Source organism: Sciurus carolinensis, chromosome 10 (genome assembly GCF_902686445.1).
Source record: "Sciurus carolinensis chromosome 10, mSciCar1.2, whole genome shotgun sequence".
NCBI lineage: Eukaryota > Metazoa > Chordata > Mammalia > Rodentia > Sciuridae > Sciurus > Sciurus carolinensis.
Genome location: NC_062222.1, coordinates 62,400,859 through 62,419,963, shown reverse-complemented (window position 1 = coordinate 62,419,963; position 19,105 = coordinate 62,400,859). Strand labels below are relative to the sequence as shown.

General features: G+C 32.6%; 1 protein-coding gene across 1 annotated transcript in view; it reads left to right on the top strand.

The window, feature by feature from the left end:
• Nucleotides 1-19,105, top strand: part of Grid2 (glutamate ionotropic receptor delta type subunit 2) — a 1,421,540-nt gene that overhangs the window by 879,656 nt on the left and 522,779 nt on the right. The window contains exon 8 of the mRNA XM_047565820.1: nucleotides 6,254-6,373. Within this exon, the coding sequence (XP_047421776.1) occupies nucleotides 6,254-6,373 (120 nt within the window). The remainder of the gene's footprint in view (nucleotides 1-6,253; nucleotides 6,374-19,105) is intronic.

The window sequence follows — 19,105 nt, the reverse complement described above, 5'->3', positions numbered from 1 at the left end:
CAAGGTCAGCTGAGCTGCTACTGTATTTGCATAATAGTTCCACCACCCCCTCTGCCCAGTCCCTTCCCTTAACTCTCTCCCAGGTGCATTCTCAAGAACTCTTGAAGTAAACCTCCTACATACAAGCAAGTTCCTATCTCAGAGCTGTTTCCTGGGGAACTTGACTTAAAATAAAAAATAGAAAGATTTTCATAGAATTCATAGCATCTTAATGGAAACTTCAAAACTAGCAGGCTTGGATTATGTAAAGCTTTGAGAAGAGTATGTGGCTGGAACCACTCTAAAACATCTTTTAGAGAAAATTGTGTACAATGACAAAGGTTGATTAGTTTTCCAGAGTGCACAGAACACTGAGAAGAGTTCTGGACTGAGAAGAGACTGAGAAAAAATATTTTATTTTGTGGGTAAATGAAAGACACAAAATTTTTGGATGAAATCAAATCTGGGTATTAGAAAGAATACACTTACATCTTTTGCTTTTAAAAAATGTGATTTTTTTTCACACTGACCATTTTCTATGCATTTTATCTGAGCTAGCCAATTAAAACTCAATAGATCTTCCAATCAAATATATTCACATTGATTTCTGTTAATTGCTTGAGATAATTTTATTGGACACACAGTTTTCAAAACTGAATGTGGGAAAATAGAAGATATCAGTATAGTTTATGCAGTATTTCAAATCTTATACATTATCTCATATTGGAACATGTTGATACTGATATCTGAAAGAGATATCTCAGTACATGTTGATATTTGAGAGTATTCTTTGAAATGGCAAAAATATTGAAATCACTTCAGTTCTTAAATGGTAATTTATTCATTCAACAAATATTTATTGAATACTACCATATGCCATACTGTGAGATCATGGAATAAGGAAGAAAAATAGAAATATCAAAAATATAAGTGTGATCAGTTCTACAAAAGGGGAAACACCAACTGTTCTGGAAATATGTGACAGGAGATTCTGCTTGGGTTGAAGACTGATAGGTGGAAACATTCAGGTTGGGTAGGCATCAGCCAGGAAAGGAAGAGAAGCATGTTTCAGAATGGGGAAGGTTGAATGTTTCATACGAGGGGAGTAGAAAGTTCAAAGGTTCAGAAGAAAGAGACTCTGGCTCACCCAAGTATGTGAAAAAGCCCAAGGTTAAATGTATAGAGTAGGGCCATGGTTCCTCAGGCCTCCAGGGGCTGGATGGGGAAGATCATGAAGGGTCCCAAAATCATGTTAATGTTTCTAAACTTTGTTCACATGGGAAGGTGACCATGAAGTATCTTAAAGAGCGGGTCCCAACATCAGATTATCCTGTGGCTGCCAGATGGAGATCCCATTCTGCAGCTGTCATTTGATGAGAACAAGATAGAAGGGAGAACACCAGTCAAGAGAGCTAGGCTCCTACTCAGAGGACGTCTGGACCAGGATGTGAGACATGGGCTGGACAGAATTACAGATCTCTAAGAGATATTTAAGGATTTCAAAGGAGATTGGTGATTAACTTATATATGTGAAAAAGAAGAATAAAATAATTTATTCTAGTTTTATGTCTTGGACAAAAATAATTCTAAGATGTTATTTTGTTGGTTTGTTTTTTAAATTTCTATATTTAAGAGAAGTGGAAACATATTACTTTCCTTTCTGTGTAACACACTATGTGTCTTTTAGGATTTATAAACCCAAAGGAAAGAGAAAATATAGCAAAACATAATCTGATTTACCGCAGATAGCATTGACTTGGAAAGTAAAATACATTTTTTACAAAAAAAAAAAAAAAAAAAAGGTGTACAAATAAACTTTTTACCACAGGAGCTTTGGAAAAAAGTCATTTTTGCCCTTGGAACAGGCTCCTATGAACTTATCAATGCACACTCTAACTTCAGATTATTCGAATTAGAAAGTGGGTAAAGGTCTATAGATTTTAAATTGGTTTTATTCAGTATTCATTTTTTGAGCAATCTCTTCTCAGTCCAGATAATTTTCTCTGTGTTCTGTGCACTCTGGAAAACTAATCAACCTTTGTCATTGTACATGATTTACTCCAATCACTGTGATATAGATATATATTTTATTGGACACACAGTTTATGAAGTCCAGAGAAAAAAACATGAGGCACAAAATACAGGTTTCTGTATGGGCTCCTCAGTGAAGTTGTGTTCTATGCCTCAGTTTCCTTTGAGATGTAGATAGCATAATTAAAATGCTATTTACTTCACAGTTTGCTGCAATTCTCCATTGATTGAATATTTGAGATTGTGTGTGTGTTTGTGTGTCAAATCAATTTTTTAAAAATGTTTCGTACCTAAGTTTTTGGTTTTATTTTTCATATCCTGATATTTATCTACCTACTATTATATTTCTTTGCTAGCTAGAAACTGTAGTATTTCTCTCCTGTCAGGGATTTTTCTCTCTGAAGCTGACACTGATGAAACATGGGGACATGAGGGCATCTGCTGAGTCTGGCAACTCCTGTGTGTGCACTGCCTTGCAGGGCTCATGGCTTTTTAAAGGGTATCCATGGTTACCAAGCATGTCTGTGGGTGACAAGGAGCCTAGGAATACGTATTAGGAAATTAGGCAAATATCATAAATATTTGATGTTCTATATGATCTTCCTAAGGTGTTTTTAAGTTACTTTTTAATTTCAGGTATAGGAAAAACACCTTTGGTTTCATAAACAGAGTAAAGTAAGTTCTGAGTAAATATTTTTTCTCATTTTTTCCCCATTTATCTTATCCATAGGGGAACAACAAAGTTTGCCTTTCAGAATTTATTATCCAACCTTTGTAATAAATTATTTCCAACCTTTGGTTCTCCCTTTTATTTTTATTCTTTTCGCTCTCTATATAATACCCACTGATATTTCTCTATCAAACGGGTAGGATAAAATCCAAACTAATTTATTTGGTATTTTTAAAAAGGTTTAGTCTGCCAGCAATTTACTGTCAGTTAAAGGACATCTAGAAATTATTTGTATGTGATATTCATTTTATCAATGTCTCATTAGCTTATTTTGTTTAAAATCTGCTGCTTCATTGAGATAAAATAATATATATAACCATGCATGAACAAACATAATGACCACTCATTACCATCTGGACAGCATAGATTTTTACCAAGACTCTGTTTTCAAGATTAATCTGAGAATAAATTTAAAAAGTCCAAAACCATTGGAATTTTCTAAGGCAATCAAAAAACCAGAGAGGTTAGGTCTGGGTGAGATAACAAGGGGCTTCATTCAAAGGGTTTATTTGCTTAAAATGCTGACCTCTCAAGCATCCCTGACATCTTCATGAGGGAAGGTTTCGCTGATTATGCATGCCAACAGCTCATTAAGAATATAGCATAAAGAAGATAAATTTACAAAGTCAAACAGGTGAACAAGGTAAGTGAAGGCTGTGGCAAACTAAATGCAAGTCTCCCGATTTACTGGGGTATTTTTTGAACCTTATTCAAAGCAGGTACACCAAGTCACTCATGACCAACACTAGCTGGCATGAAGACCTGGTCATGTGAGTATTGATTGGGAATAATAAGATAACAACAGGAAGTCTAGTGCTCAACTGTTTAAAATTTCAGGGGATAATATTTTTACTATATAACAATCTTGTTGATATACAATCCTTTCTTTTTCCTAGAAATAAAGTACTAAGAAGAAAGTTAAGATTTGGATATAATTAGGACCTGTAACTGAGGTAGATGTGTTATTGAGAATAAAAAAATTTTCCTATAATAAGATTTCTGAATACCATTGGTTTGAACTTATGTGTGGTAATATAAGCTACATCTGTCAAACACCTGCTGTATATTACTGATAATAAATCCATGGTATTTAGTCATCAATCTTAAGTGATAATCAGATGTTTTGAGATATTAAGACTTTGCTAACACATAGAATCAAATTTACTTGTAAGAATTGGATATATTCCCTTTATCAAAGTACAGTCAGACAAGGACCATAGGCAAAGGAGAGAGTATGGGCCCTTCTTCACGACTTCCCACGTCCCTTCTTCCCACATTGGACATTCACATTCTATCTCCAAGGAAGGTTTTAGCAAATTTATTTTCATGATAGAACCATTTGCATTATGAAATACCTTGGTTTTTATCACTAAAAAGTGCAAAGCTTCAGGATATTTTCCAGGGACCATTAATTCATATTCCTAGGCTTATTGACTATAATAATTCCTACGATAATCCCTTAGCCTAGGATATCCTGCTTAAAGTTTTGTATGCATAAGGATTCTTCTTCCTAGTAAATATTGCTAGACTATGTGTCTGGAATTACCGTTGAAAGGGATATTAAACTTGCTTACTTTAGCTGAGTGATAGATCTTACATTAGCTGTTTTAACTTTTTTCTTCCAAAATACTAATCAATAAGATATAATTGAGTTGAAACTTATGAAAACATCTCCAAAGTCATCTGTATATTCATGCATATAAATCTATTTTTGCAAACCCAATAAACTGCATGAGAAGAAAAAAACTGTGCCTACAATCTATAGAATTAGCCTCCAAAATTAAAGAATAAGGTAGTAGTGGAGGTGGTGATGATGATGATGATAATGATAGTAATTGAGCTCTGACCATGTCAAGTACTATATACTTCTACTTCTGTTATAAATACTATATATAAAACTATAATAAGGATCATAAACCTGTCTTCTGGGATAGGTTCTATTCTTTTCCCATTTAACAGATATAGAAATAGAAGAATAAAGAAGTTAAGAGACTTGGACAGGTATGCAGCTAGTACCTTCTTACACTGTTGGTGAAATCCAGGAAATATGACCTATGCCCTTGACTGCCAAATTGTGTGTGAAAAGAGCACAGAAATATCAAAATCAATAGCGTCTTTCTAAATAAAACTGTATAGCTGAAGAGAAGGTGATTAATTTTGTTAATTATTACTGTTACAAAAATGAAATACACTAAACACTGAAATTCATATTAAAGTAGAAAAACATCAATAATGGTCTCTTGAGCACCTTTTATGAATTAGCATCCAGTGAGAGCCTGAAAGTCACAGATGTAGTAGGAGATATAGCAGACAGCATAATGCCAGCCAAAAAAGATGAGAAGTGGAGTTACAGGTTATGACAAGTGAGATATATTCTACTGTCAACATCACAGAGGTGATAATTAAAGCAGTTTATATACTGAGATAATTTGTTGTCCAAATAAAAGCCATTATTAGGCCAAAATTCTAATTCAGACATACTTTGACATTGACATGACTCAGAATGTGATGTTGATTTGTAAAATCCTAAATAATATGAAGGCTGATAAACTGAAGTCAGAAAAGAATGGTAAACAAGAAAGAAGTATGACCTACATTGCCATCTGTTGGGGAAAGGAACATCTGTCATGTTGAATGAAGATGAAGCTTGGAAGTTTCCGAGGAATCTCAACAGCTAGCACTACCAGTTAAGAGTAAAAACAGTTTTTAAGCCTAATTTAGCTTCCATATACATATATTTGTGTATATATTATACATATATAATATATATATACACACACATAATTTACCATTTTTACCATTTTAAATTTCTTAGCTGATACATAAGAGCATAAAATTATATATAATAATGGGATGCCATGTGATTTTTGATACACATATCTACACACACACATACACACACATATAACACACATTGTCTAATATTTATATCAGATCAAACATATCCATCTCTTAAAAATTTGTCTTAATTATAAAAAACATTCAAATTCTTCTAGCTTTTTGAAATATACAGTATATTTTTGTTGTAACTTCATGTTTACAGAGGAGGAAAATAAGCCTGCAATAATTTTTAAAAAACATGAATTTTAAGATTCCAAGGGATAAATTTAAATGAAATGTGAATGGAATTGTGCTGGAGCAAAGCGTTCTGTCTTGTGCTTTTTGTGCTTGATGGAACACCATGCATTCTAACAAATTCTAAGGCAGCAAAAACTTGAGCCTGGAATTGAGTCTCAGCTCTAACATGATGTCATTTTGAGTAGTCATTTGACTCTTTGGAACTAAATTTCCTTGTCTGTATGACAAGTGGGTGAAATTTATTTAAGTGAATCTCAAGATTACTTTCAATTGTACTCTTATGTTGTGTACCTATTAAAAGGTCTTTTAATAATTGTGTGCTTCAAATATTTACTTTCTAGATGGAAGTTAAGTTCCTAGAACTTCCTTTTATGTTTTATTGTTACTACTTTTTATGACTGAAATTTTATATCAGTACTTGTTCTTTCCTTTTAGGGCGGAGTGAGTGGCTTGACTGGAGAGCTAGAATTTGGAGAAAATGGAGGTAATCCCAATGTCCACTTTGAAATTCTTGGAACCAATTACGGAGAAGAGCTTGGCAGAGGTGTTCGCAAGGTAAGCCCAGACACATTTTAAAATATACTTTTGCCTATGCTTTTCATGATTTGCTTGACTTTTCTCTATGCAATTTGATCACAGTTCATATCGTAGTTTGAAAGAGAAAGTGGGGAGAGGGAGAGAGTCAGAGAAAGTATGTGAGAATTAGGGATTGAAATGATTTTAAATATTAAGTATTTAAGTACTTAAATACAGAAGTATGAAGCAATAAATTCTATTTATGCCTCAGAATAATTTAAAGAAAAAAATAATCTGATGCTTGTCTTGGGAAATGGTTATTATCTTTCATTCATTATAATGATAATTTTTATTAAGTAGTGAGTTTCATATTTATATAATGCCTAGTTGCTTGATTTTTAGTTTGTAACATGCACAAAATCAGAATAATAGCTTGGATATATTTTCTATGGTAGGACAGAAAGTCTACAATAAAATGTGACATTATAGTATTGCAATTTCTATGTGCACCTTGTAATAAGTATAAAGTCATTGGAAATGAACTCTTGTTATATACTACAGATCATATAAGAAGCAGCTAAGTGCCAATAAAGGATGTTTCATGAAACGCTTGGACAATAACTTTCTCAAGGAGAAATGTAAAAGCCCTAGGAGAAATGCCTTTTCTATGGTTTGGATTTGCCATTTTTATGTATTTTTGGTAGGGATAAACCTGAGGTGATTGAGTTTGCATACAGAGATGATAACTGTAAATTTCTATCTGTATGGAGTTGACTGCATTGTGCATAAGTGGCTCTTCAGTAGGTGTTCAATAGGGCTGATGTAAGTTTCAGAAAACCTAGACAAATTGAAGTTAGGACTTCTGGTCAATAAAAATTTCTCAGAAAATTTATGCTAAGTTGAAACTATTGTAATACATTTTAAATTTTGTTTTATAGTGAAGAATAGCAAACATAAAAAGCTTCATAAAATACACCAATATGATCACCACCAGATCCAATTATAGGACATTTCCATCACTGAGAAAGTCCCATTACTCCTGTTTCCATCCCTAATAATAAGGACAGTTTGCTTGGCCTGGAATATCACATAAGTGGATACTGTATTAGTCATTTGTACCGTATTTGTCTCATGACACATTTTTATTTTTATTTAGCAGCAGAGTTGGGGTTTTTTGTTTGTTTAATTTGTATTCCCCAGTGGTATTATATCATATGAATATAAAATGGTGTCTTTTAAATTTTTATTTTATGTTTGTTGTTGACATGAAAATAATATAGATATTATATATTGATTTTATATTTGACTGCCTTCCTCAGCTTTTTAATTCTAATTATTTCTTATCATCTGAAATCAATGAGAGTTTTTATCTCTTCTTTTGTAATTTTACACCCTTTTATTTCTTCCTGCCTTAGTGTACTGACTAGAACCTCTGAGAAAATGCTGAATGGAGATAACAGTAGTAGGTATCCTTGGATTGCTATCAATCTGAGAGAAAAATATGTCAGCAATATACTAGAACACAAAGTATTTTTTATTTTTAATAACTTTCACCAGACTAAGGAAGTTCCATCTGTTCCTGGTATATACATAATTTTACATGAAAATTATGTTTGCACTTACATAAAATTATATTTATGTTTACAACAAATTATATGATTTGCTATCATATTGCTTAAGGTTTTTTCATTGATGTTTATGACTGGAGTTTCCTGAAATTGTCCTTTCTGTTAGATTTTGATGCTAAGATTATGCTCATTAACCTAAATGAGTTAGTAATATGAACCATCCAGAACCAGGTCCAATATACAATAAGTGTTTTTGCAATTACTTTTGATTAATGGGAAAAACAACAATAGAGTGACCATGTATTTAATGCCATGTATTTTAATAGCAACCACTGAAAAGTAAAAATGTGAAGAGGCAACATATTTGGGCAGTAATTAAATGAATTTGTGATGGTGAAAGGGAGAATTTTTAAGATGTGAGACTGGAATATACATGAATACTCACAGACAAAGCCAGGAGAGAGGAAGAGATAAAGATCAAAGAAAGAATGTTGATCATTGGTAAAGGTCCAAGAGAATTGAATCCAATCCAGAATTAGATGAACTGTTTAACTTAGGAATGGGGGTCCATATTATCCAGAGTGATAAGGGAGCAGGTAAAGAAACAATGATACATTTGAAAGCAAGTCTTCACTTTTGCAAGTTAAAGGAATGGTTTAAAATATATTTACCTCTTCCTGGAGAAGTAGAGAATTTGATTAATTTGCTAGGGAGAAGTTTCAAAAACATTGGAGACCCAGCAACTTGAGGGGCTGAGACAGGAGGATGGCAAGTTCAAGTCCAGCCTCAGCAACTTAGCAAGACTTTGTCTCAACATAAAAAATAAAAAGGGCTGGGAATGTGGCTAGTGGTTACGTACCCCTGGGTTCAATCCCTAAAAAAAAACAACCAAAGAATGGAGATAATGAAACTGGTGACTCAGTTTTGAAGTGGTTGCTGTGGTAGACAGGAGAGACTGATTAGGATACATAGAATTGCCAGGCAGGGTTGTTGGCCCCCATGAGGTTAAAGAACTTGCTATAACATGGATCTCCATGGTTTTATATGTTTGCTTGGCAGCAGTCAGCAGACTGAATGAGACTGAATTAAGGTAAGCTTGAGGTTTCATGAGGTTGTTTTCATTTTGTTTTGTGTTGTTTTTGATAGTACAATGAGGCAGTGAAGTCAAAGATTTGGGCAAGATACAGTTGAAGTGACAAAGCATGAAATCTAAATTGAATATAAGTAACAGTGAAGATAGGAGAATTCTCAACAATAGAGAGAAAGTAAGGCTTAAGAGAATAGAGCCCTTAACATGTCTGAAGAGCCTGTATTTTAAAATGGATTAAGTAAAAGCCTCAGAGTCAGGAAGTAGTCTTTGGGGAGAGAAACTTCTGAATTCATAATTCTAAAACGGGATGGTTTCCAGGTGTTCCCCATATCATACTTGGTAGAAGAGCACTTCATTTAGCCTTCTAAGAACATTGTGGTTCAATGTAATTCTAAGATCAATGTTATTGCTTCACATTGCTCTGAATTCAAAATCAGTAATTATTCTCTCTGCCAGTAAGTGATTTATAAATATCATATCATGTCTACATTATTGTTAAAAAATATTAACTCCAGAAATTTTAGTTGTTTGAGTTTCTGTGCTCCAGTTCCTAAACTGGTTTGAACTGCTCCTATGAGCTCACATTTTATAGACATTATGGGAGAAAGTATTATTTTCATCAAATATTTACTCTGTGGTGCCTTTTACATTGTTGACACATTTTTCATATTCTTGATTTTAAAAATTTTTAAACATTCTTAATTTTAAAATATTTATTTCTACAATTGGTATGTTTTACTACTAATTTATAACTTTAACTGCTGAATTGATAAAATTCCAAATCCAACTCTCAAGTAATTGTAAGAACATTTTTAAGTAGTTTGGATTGCCAGCTCCACTTATAAATGGGGCAGTTGATTCATACAGGCATTAACACATGTAATAATGTTTTCAAAAATACTTAGCAAGGGAAAACATTGCCTTGCAAATGTTTTTTGCAGTATAGATTTACTAGATGTGTGCCTGAAATTAAGGTTCCATTCCCGGTTTCTCCATGTCTCAGAAAGAGTGAATGGTTTTCCAATTGATGAACTGTCAAGTTGTCAGTGTTTATTCTGCTGCCAGTGGCTAAGTGTACACAATGCCTGCAGCCTTATCACCTCAAGCAGGGATACTGTCAGATCTCATAAACTAAGCAGAGTTTTGTCTGTTCAGGATTTGACCAAGGGTTCAGTCCTAAATTTTGGACTAGTCTCTGCTTTCTTGGCATTGTATGAATGAAGGTTTCATTTGGTGAGAATGTGAAAAGGATTATTTACTTTTCACTGATACTGAACAAAATGAAGAGTTTTCCTGCTCTGTTATTTTCTACATGTTCCTTTACTTTGGTGTAAGGTGTTTCTTCAGAAAATAGTATATTGAAGGTGTTAGCACACCATATATCCTTGAGATAAATTCGGGTGAAACTCAGCCAAGTTTAGAAATCATCAGATGTTCTGTATCCTTAAACTCTGCAATAATATAATTGTTCCTGTTTCTATTCATTACAATACAGAATTTCCAAGGAAAGATTTAATTCCAATGGTATCATTGTATCAAATCATCTAAAACAAAATTTTTATAAGAGTTAATGATTAAATTACATAACTTTGCTTTTGAAGAATCAGTATATGCTTTTTCTTAGAAGAGGAATACAATGTATCAGCTTTTTTTTACTTGTCTGAATTTTCTTTGTTTTGTTCAGTTGCCAATGCTACTTGCATTTTATTGTGAAGACTGAGTTCTAGCATTAAAATTTAATACTCTAGACTTAATGTCTTTGAACTTTATCACAAACAAGAAAATAAAGCTAGGAAAAGTAGATTAAAGCTGGTTTCACAACCTATCTTAATTGCATAGTAATGCTTAGTATCTTCATAAAAGTGTTTTCTCAGAAGTTGATGAAATAAAATGGTACAGCAGAGATATTTTAGCTTCTAGGTACAATGATTTCAGATAGATTTAGAATCTTTATTCAGGTTCTCCAACATTAAATGCACAAATATAAAATCTTTGCATTCCAGGCAAACATAATGTGCTATTTTCTCAAAGAGTATTACAAGATTGTGGTTGGTCCATTTTTAATAAACTAAAATGTTTTAATGCCTTGAACTCAGAAAGAGGAAAGAATAGCCTTGCGTTAAAATGACCAAGGAGTAAACATTTTACTACTATTCTTCATCATTTGTTTGTATTCTGATTCTAGGATATCTAAAATAGCTTTTTTTCTTTTTATTCTATCCCACTTTATGTTTCTTTATAACACTTTGCAAACTGATAGTATATATGTACATATAGTCATATAAATAATTTTCTTATATGTATATGGGAAAATAAGATTAATTTACTTGTTATTGTCTGTCTTTTCCATCATAATATAACTCCATGAGATAAATTCTGTTTCTTCCTATCATATTCCCTACACATAATGAACAGCAAATGCTCACTAAAGTATTTAATGAATGAAGGAATGAATATATATATATATGCATATTAATACTAGAATCCACATGACTCTTCTCTGCCTCTATACACTTTGCCATATTTTTTTCTTTTTTCAAATGAAAAGTAACAAGTACATGCACATAACTTAATTGTTGACAAGCCATATGAGAATGTGAGTGTATGGTAATGATCCTTTTATTTTCTTTTTATTCTCAATGTCTAGCAGACTTGGGCACTGGGTCAACAAAAATATAATCAATAATTTTAACGGTTATTAAGTGACATGTGTAATTTGTTTGGAAGAGTTCATAGAGAATAGGAGAGATAATAGTCGTTAGATTTGTTATTCTAGGAAAAATGGAAGGACTCATTAAAGTATATGTGTTATGGTTTGGATGTGAGATGTCCCCCAAAAGCTTACAAGTAAGATAATACAGAAAGGTTCAGAGGAGAAATGATTGAGTTATGAGTCTTAACCCAATCAGTGAATTAATCCCTCATGGGATTAACTGAAGTGGTAGGGTGTGGCTGAAGGAGATTGGAATTGGGGTGTGGTTTTGGGGTATATATTTTGTATCTAGAGAGTGGAGACGGTCTGCTTCCTGATTGCAATGTGAGTCACTTCCCTCTGCCACACTCTTCCACCATGATGTTCAGCTTCACCTTGAACCCTGAGGAAAGGAGCCGACTTTCTATAGACTACGACTTCTGAAACTGTGAGCCCTCAAATAAACCTTTCCTCCTCTATAATTGTTCTGGTCAGATCATTTAGTCACAGCATGGAAAAAACTGACTAAAACAACGTGCTCATTAAGACTATTGGTTCTTGTAGTTCAATATCATTTCTAACCAAGCTATAATTATTATGTTATGGTAGAAAAGGGTGCATAGCCCTTGTTCTGATACACCTAAATTGAAAAGACTTAGGTATCAGATATGCCTAAGTTGAAATTCTGACTGTCACTTGCTGAATGGCTTGTCTTCAGAATTCTAAACAAAGTGAGTCTCTACTTCTCAATCTGTAATAATATGTATCTCTCAGGATTGCTGTAAGGATTAGGTGAAATAATGTTTATAGATTATATAATGAGGAATACTTAAAATATTGCCTGTTTGCAAATGGATATTAATTTATATGCTGTCCAACACAGGAAGCCAATGCAAGAAATATAAAGTCTAGTAGTTGTTCTTTCAAGAAATTTCTATGTGAGTAAGGTTGGGAAAGAAATTTTATTTTAGGTGTGACTGACAGAGCATTATACATGACAATCCCAATGAATAGCATGAAATACTAACCTTTTAAGGTTTTTCAACATTTTTTTTTTCTGACCAAAATTCTGCAAGATTACTAATCAAAGCTTGGAAGTATACTGTCTATAGTTATATGGAAAGCTAATAGCAGAGAATCTGGTGGTAAATATAGACTGCATAAACCTAGTCTTTATACTTTATATAAAGTTCATAATTTGGAAAATATGCCATATGTATGCACTGTAACGTTTCTAATAATGAATTTGCATCTTGGGAGTGTTTTTTTACAATAGAATCTAGAAAATGTTGTTAATAAATAGCTTTTATTTTTCTGCCATCCTTCTTTGCACATGGCATACAATCTTAATAAATTTAGCTCTATCATCTTTTATTTGGATGTATCTTAAAGAAACTATTTCATACCACAAAGTCATGTGATGAATATTCACTTTGTATTTAAAAAAATTTCCATGTGTAAGACTTTAAAAATCATTGATCCCAGTAGTCCCCTGATAGGTAAAGAAAGTCTGTGCCTTAAAAAGAATATACTGTGAACCAAATTATTTCTGCTTCAGAAGGAGCCCATCTGCCATCACTGCAAAGTAGAGAAAATAGCTGTATGCATTGATGTTTAGGTTTACTCTGACTTTCTGAAAGAGTTAGCTGCTGTTTAGACTGAGATCACTTCTAAAGAAGTCCTACTTAGGTAGGTCATATCCACTGCCTCTTGGAGAGAATAGGAAATATCTCTTGTAGTTGGGATGATGCTCATGTCTTATGGACAGAGTGGAAGAAGGATGCCTGATTGATTACAATTTCAAGACCAAGTTCTATCTGAAATAGAAAGGGCTTCTATGGAAGAACTACAATTGTTTGCTTGATTTTTTGGTGTCATCTTTACTGTGCTAAGGGATGCCCAAATTGCTAATAAAACGTTATACCTGGGTGTGTCTGTGGGATCGTTCCAGAAGAGTTTAGTATTTTGTGGACTGAGTGAAGAATATCACCCTCACCAACATGAGTGGGTATCATCCACTCTGTTGAAGGCCTAAATAGAACAGAAAGTCAGAGGAAGGGTAAAATTGTTTCCTTTTCAACCTGTAACATCTATGTTTGCCTGCCTTCACACATAGGCACTCCCGATTCTCAGACTTTTGGAGTCCAATTGGGAATTACATCATTACCCCCATCTACTGCCAGTTCTTGGACCTTAAACTCAGAGTGGGACCTATACCATTAACTCCCCTATTTCTCAAGTCTTTGAGTTTAGACTGGAACTACAACACTCATTGTTCTTATTCTCCAATTTGCAGACAAAAGATCTTGGGACTTCTTGGCCTCCATAATTTATAAAGCAATGCCTTATAATAAATCTCTTTGTATGACATATGTTTGTTTATATTTAATTATGGAATATATGTGTTCTATTAATGTTGTTTATCTGGAGAATCCTGATTAATATACTTGATATGAATTATTTTACCACTTTTGAGGGAAGAACTTACTGTAAGGGAAGTAACTGCTATTGCTATGCAGACCCTCAGGGTTGTTTATAGACATCCATGAGCTCACGTAGAGACTCAGCAATTCATGTTGTCATCTCTAGTCTACATGCCAGAGATTGGTTGGTAAGAGCACATCAGATGAGAAAGAAGCAAGGCTTAATTTGCTCCTTATTCTACTGGGTAGGATAGCACCCACAATGAAACAGAGTGGAATCTGCCTTACCTCAAACTCTGAAACACACACACATACACACACAGTCAAACTCAGATTCTCCAATGTACTGCAGTAGTACTTACCTATACTGAACAACCACATTTCTAGATTCAGCCACAAAAATAATCAATGTCCAGAACCCAGTATTGGTAATTATCAAAGGAATTTAGACTAGGAATATGTCAAATTGAGAAGCATTTGCTCATATAAATATACTTTGACAACAAATTTTAAGTGGTAGATATGAAGGTTTATTTCAAAGAGGTTGTATGAATGTGCAGATGGTAGCATTAAAGGTTCAAAAAGTGAGTCATTTATCTACGTATGTTGGAAACTCACAACAGACTAATTTACTGTACAGTGACATTTATGGCATGGTAGGTTCAGTTGAACCATAATCCCAAGGGCTTATTGTTGGACCTCAAGTTCTCTGCCTTTTCTTCCCTCTGAATTTCTGTACAGTCTGTTCAGATGATTTGAGTATATATCTCTTGTCCTCTCAGGCTTGTCTGGCCTCCTCAGGGGATTATAAATTCTCCTTAACAGGAAGAGGATTTTATACAATTGGAATGACTACAAAAAAAATGAATGTTTCTGGGCACATAATCTGACAAAATTTACTAATAGAACTTCCATAATTCATTTGTTTGGTGGAAGAGTGGTGTCTTTCATTCAAAGTAATGAATATCATGTTCACGTTGGTGATGAAATGGGAATTGTCATCATGGTTTTAAATAACTGCTACTGTATTGCTTCCTTACTTTTTTTTTTTTTCAGTAATTTATTTTCCTTCATCAGAATGCCTGATCAACTAGAGCTACCCAGGCCCCATTAAGACTTTCGTCCTAATTAAATTGTTTTATGGTGATGAGAAAATGAATATTTGTTCCAGTATTCATAACATAAATTATGGTATTAAGAAAAAACTTTTTTGAGGTTTTAGGATGGCTTAGAAATGTACTCTCATCCCTTTTAAACTTCTATTAATTTGGACATATCAGGTTTCTTTCTTGAAAAAAGAATGGTAGATTGCAATAATAACAACACAAATCACTGTTGTTCCAGAGAGCAAAACAATTGATTTTTATGCCAACTTATGCTAATATTTTGTTAATATTAGCAAATGCCATGTTAAGGCTACTTTATCTATAATTTATATGTATGTATATACACACACATACATGCACATATATACATGCATAAGACCGGAATGTGCTGTTTGGTAACTGGCCTGAATCCTCAAAAGCATGGAGATTATTAAAATGTTGTTGTGAATGGACAACATGTGTCTTATTATGTCCTGTTTTTTTAGGGAAGGACATTCAAATGTATAGTATTTTTATTGAACTTCAATCCTACACACCAGTAATATTAAGAAATCCTCCTTTACCTGATGAGAAATATTTCTGAAAGTCAAGACTTTTTTTTCCTTTTATTATGCCTTTGAATATGTGTGTAACTTATAGCCAAGCATAAACATTTATTTCAGGCCATGGAAAAGGAAATTGCATTTATTTTCTGCATATTAGTTGTATAGTTCTGTATTTAAATGTTTCATATTTAAAATTCCATGTATAGTCTGAGGGAAGAAAGTGTATCTCAAAGTTTATTTTAAAAGTATAAGGAATTTAGACTTTGTGAACAAAAGTTTTCTGCTTGAGATTTCAAGTAACTTTATCTTCTAGAATTAGCCTTTTATGACTTTTCATTCCAATACCACTTTTCATTCCAATTCTTCAAAGAATTCTGAAGCTCTGTTTTATTAAAATGGTAGAAGAAGTCATTTTACCTATTTTCAAATACTATCTGTGACACTAGAATATACAATTTATATGTATAAAGTACTATATCATTTTGATCATTTGTAGCCTTATTCAGTAACTATTTCAATTTTACATTTAGGATAAAAATATCTAAATTAATTTTATAGTATGGAAATTTTGTATATACTATAATAATAAAACTCAAAATTCTTGCCATAAGCAAAATTATTTTTACTATATGAAATGTGTCTTCAGATGATATCAATTAATTAAAGTTTGGAAGTAAGAATTTTAAAAAAGAAGCCCTAAAAATTACAGATTTATTTTTCTAAATTTTAAAATTAATATTTAACCAATTCTTCCCTGAAATATAGGGCTTTTAGGATTTAATGATTGAATACTAAATGTAATATAATTTATAGTTATAAATTTTCATTTATCAATAATCTTATCAAAACAAATGTATATATTTTTTTCTAACCTGAAATTAATAGGCTGAATTCCAAATAAGTTGCTATTAAATAAGTACATAAATGATTGAAAAATTAATACATATTTAATAAAACACAAAACAACTCATAAAAGCTTAAATCAACAAACACATAAAATCTCAAATTTTGTCAATTATTTGTCAAATTTCAAAGAATTCTTGAAAGGCAGTGTTTCAAAGTGATAGTTAAATATTTTTATTCCATGGTCTCTTAACATCTTTTCTTCATGATCAACTTTAGTTTCAAGATTATGTACTTTGTATTTCTTGCCTGAAAATCTGTCTTCCAACTGGTCTTGCTTATTGGTGATGCTGTCCATTGAATTATTAACTTGCTTTATTGATTCCTTCATTTTGAGAATTTCCTATTGATTCTTCTTCAGAATCTCTATCTCCTTATTGAAGTGATCTTTCAACTCTTGTATTTTCTCTCTTATTTTATTCCTTACATCAACTTTTATTTCATAGATCAATTTAACTATAAACTTTCTAAATTCCTTTTCTGACATTTCCTCCACTGTGGTGTCAGTGGAGTCTGCTATTGAATCATTCTGGTTTGTTCCTGATGGTTTGTTCCCTTGTCTTTTTTTGTTTTTATTTTTTTGTGTGGTGCAGAGGATGGAGCCCTGTGCCTCACATGTGACAGGCGAGTGTTCTACCATTGAGCCACCACCCCAGTCCCTCCCTTGTCTTTTCATATTGTTTGTGTGTCTACTAATCTATCCAAATGAATCTGAAACAACAAAGCTTCTACTATGTGAGCTTTTAATGACCTGAGGTTTCCAGTGCCTGACAGATGAGAGGGAGCCAAATAACAGCAACAACCTATGAATACAATATATTCACTAAATGAAGTACTAAGTTCCTATTATGACATCTACAATATTAATTTGCACAATAAACAGAAATGGTAGGATCAGCAGTTTCTACCAGTAAAGAAAGTAAGAAATCATAAATTATGTCTGGCATAAAATCAAATAGTAGGTGTTATCTATGACTTCTGCTGTGTTCATTGTTCCTATAGCATTTGTGGTAGGGTCTGGTGTTTTATAAACCAATTGATGATAAAAGAAGTTAAGAACAGAGTTGATAGGAAAAAAAAGAAATTGGAGAATAGAAAACGTTTTACAATTTCAAAAGGTGAATAGGGCAGATTCAGGGGCGACATAGGATGTGTTATTTATGATGATGGAGGAGAAAAACATGGAAGTAAAAAAGGAAGCGTGAAAGAGAGAACAATAGAGTTTGGCTGTTAACAGGAGAAAAGAGAAATAAAAACAAGGGAAACAGAGTTTTGAAACAGACAATACAAAACTAAACCAAAATATACTAATCCTCTAAAAGCAGAATAAGGAAAAATCACTACCTTTAAGAAATGCTAGAATGAGAAAACAGAAACAAATACATATATGTGTAAATGTCCATGAATCAATCAGTACATATTCAAAAAAAAAAAATTTATTCCAAAATGAAGTTTTACTATTTAGACACACAGTATTATTTTTATTGATTATGATGCTCATGTAATTTGATACCATGGTTCTGCATCTGAGTTATACTATCTTCACTTCTCTCTTTTCTTTATTTTTTGTTGAAATCGCAAATGTTATTTGGAGGAACTTTTTTTTAAACTTTAAATTGTCAGCATATTCAATAGGTTCTTAAATGTCTTTTCAGTAAATTCCCTATGGATAAATAAAGTTACATAGAAAACTATATTTGTATAGAACTATTTCCAATATGGAAAACAAATGTTTGGAAATAAAGATGCTCTTTTAGTAATCAGAGGCACTATTATTAATCATAGTAATTTAAGAGCAATAAAGGACTTTTACATTTATTGACTGCATTTTAATTTTTAAAACTTCAGTAAATATGCTATTTCAGGGTTATTAAACTCATAGTAACAGTAAAATAGCATTTCTGAAGTTCTTTTTTTAATAATTAAAATTGAGAAATGAATCTCACTTTTTGACGTAATTCAACAAACATCTTGGATTAATATAGGGTGTGCTTTGAAATGCTTAATTAGTAAGATGAATGCATCTAGCTGAATATAATCACCATGAGCAAGTGACTTGATGCTCATGAGGAGAAAAACACTTATCTACTGAAAAATTTTTGAGGCATTTCTTAATCAGAAGCTATGGAAAGTTTTAATACTCTGGAGTACCTGAATAAAAGTAGTTTTGTGGTTTAAATGGAAATGCATTAGGATCACTTTGCTTGAGAGTTTCTTCTTTTGATTCTTTCAAGGGTGATATGAATCTATATCTCAAACTAAGATGAGAAATCTTTCAGTCCCAGACTCATGCATTTCAGAATGTCTGATTGTAGCCATTTGGAACAATAATATGACTTGAATAATTGAACTTTCATTAAGAAAGGGACAATGTGACTTGAATAATTGAACTTTCATTAAGAAAGGGACAATGTCTTTATGGGATTATGGAAAATTTGTCATAG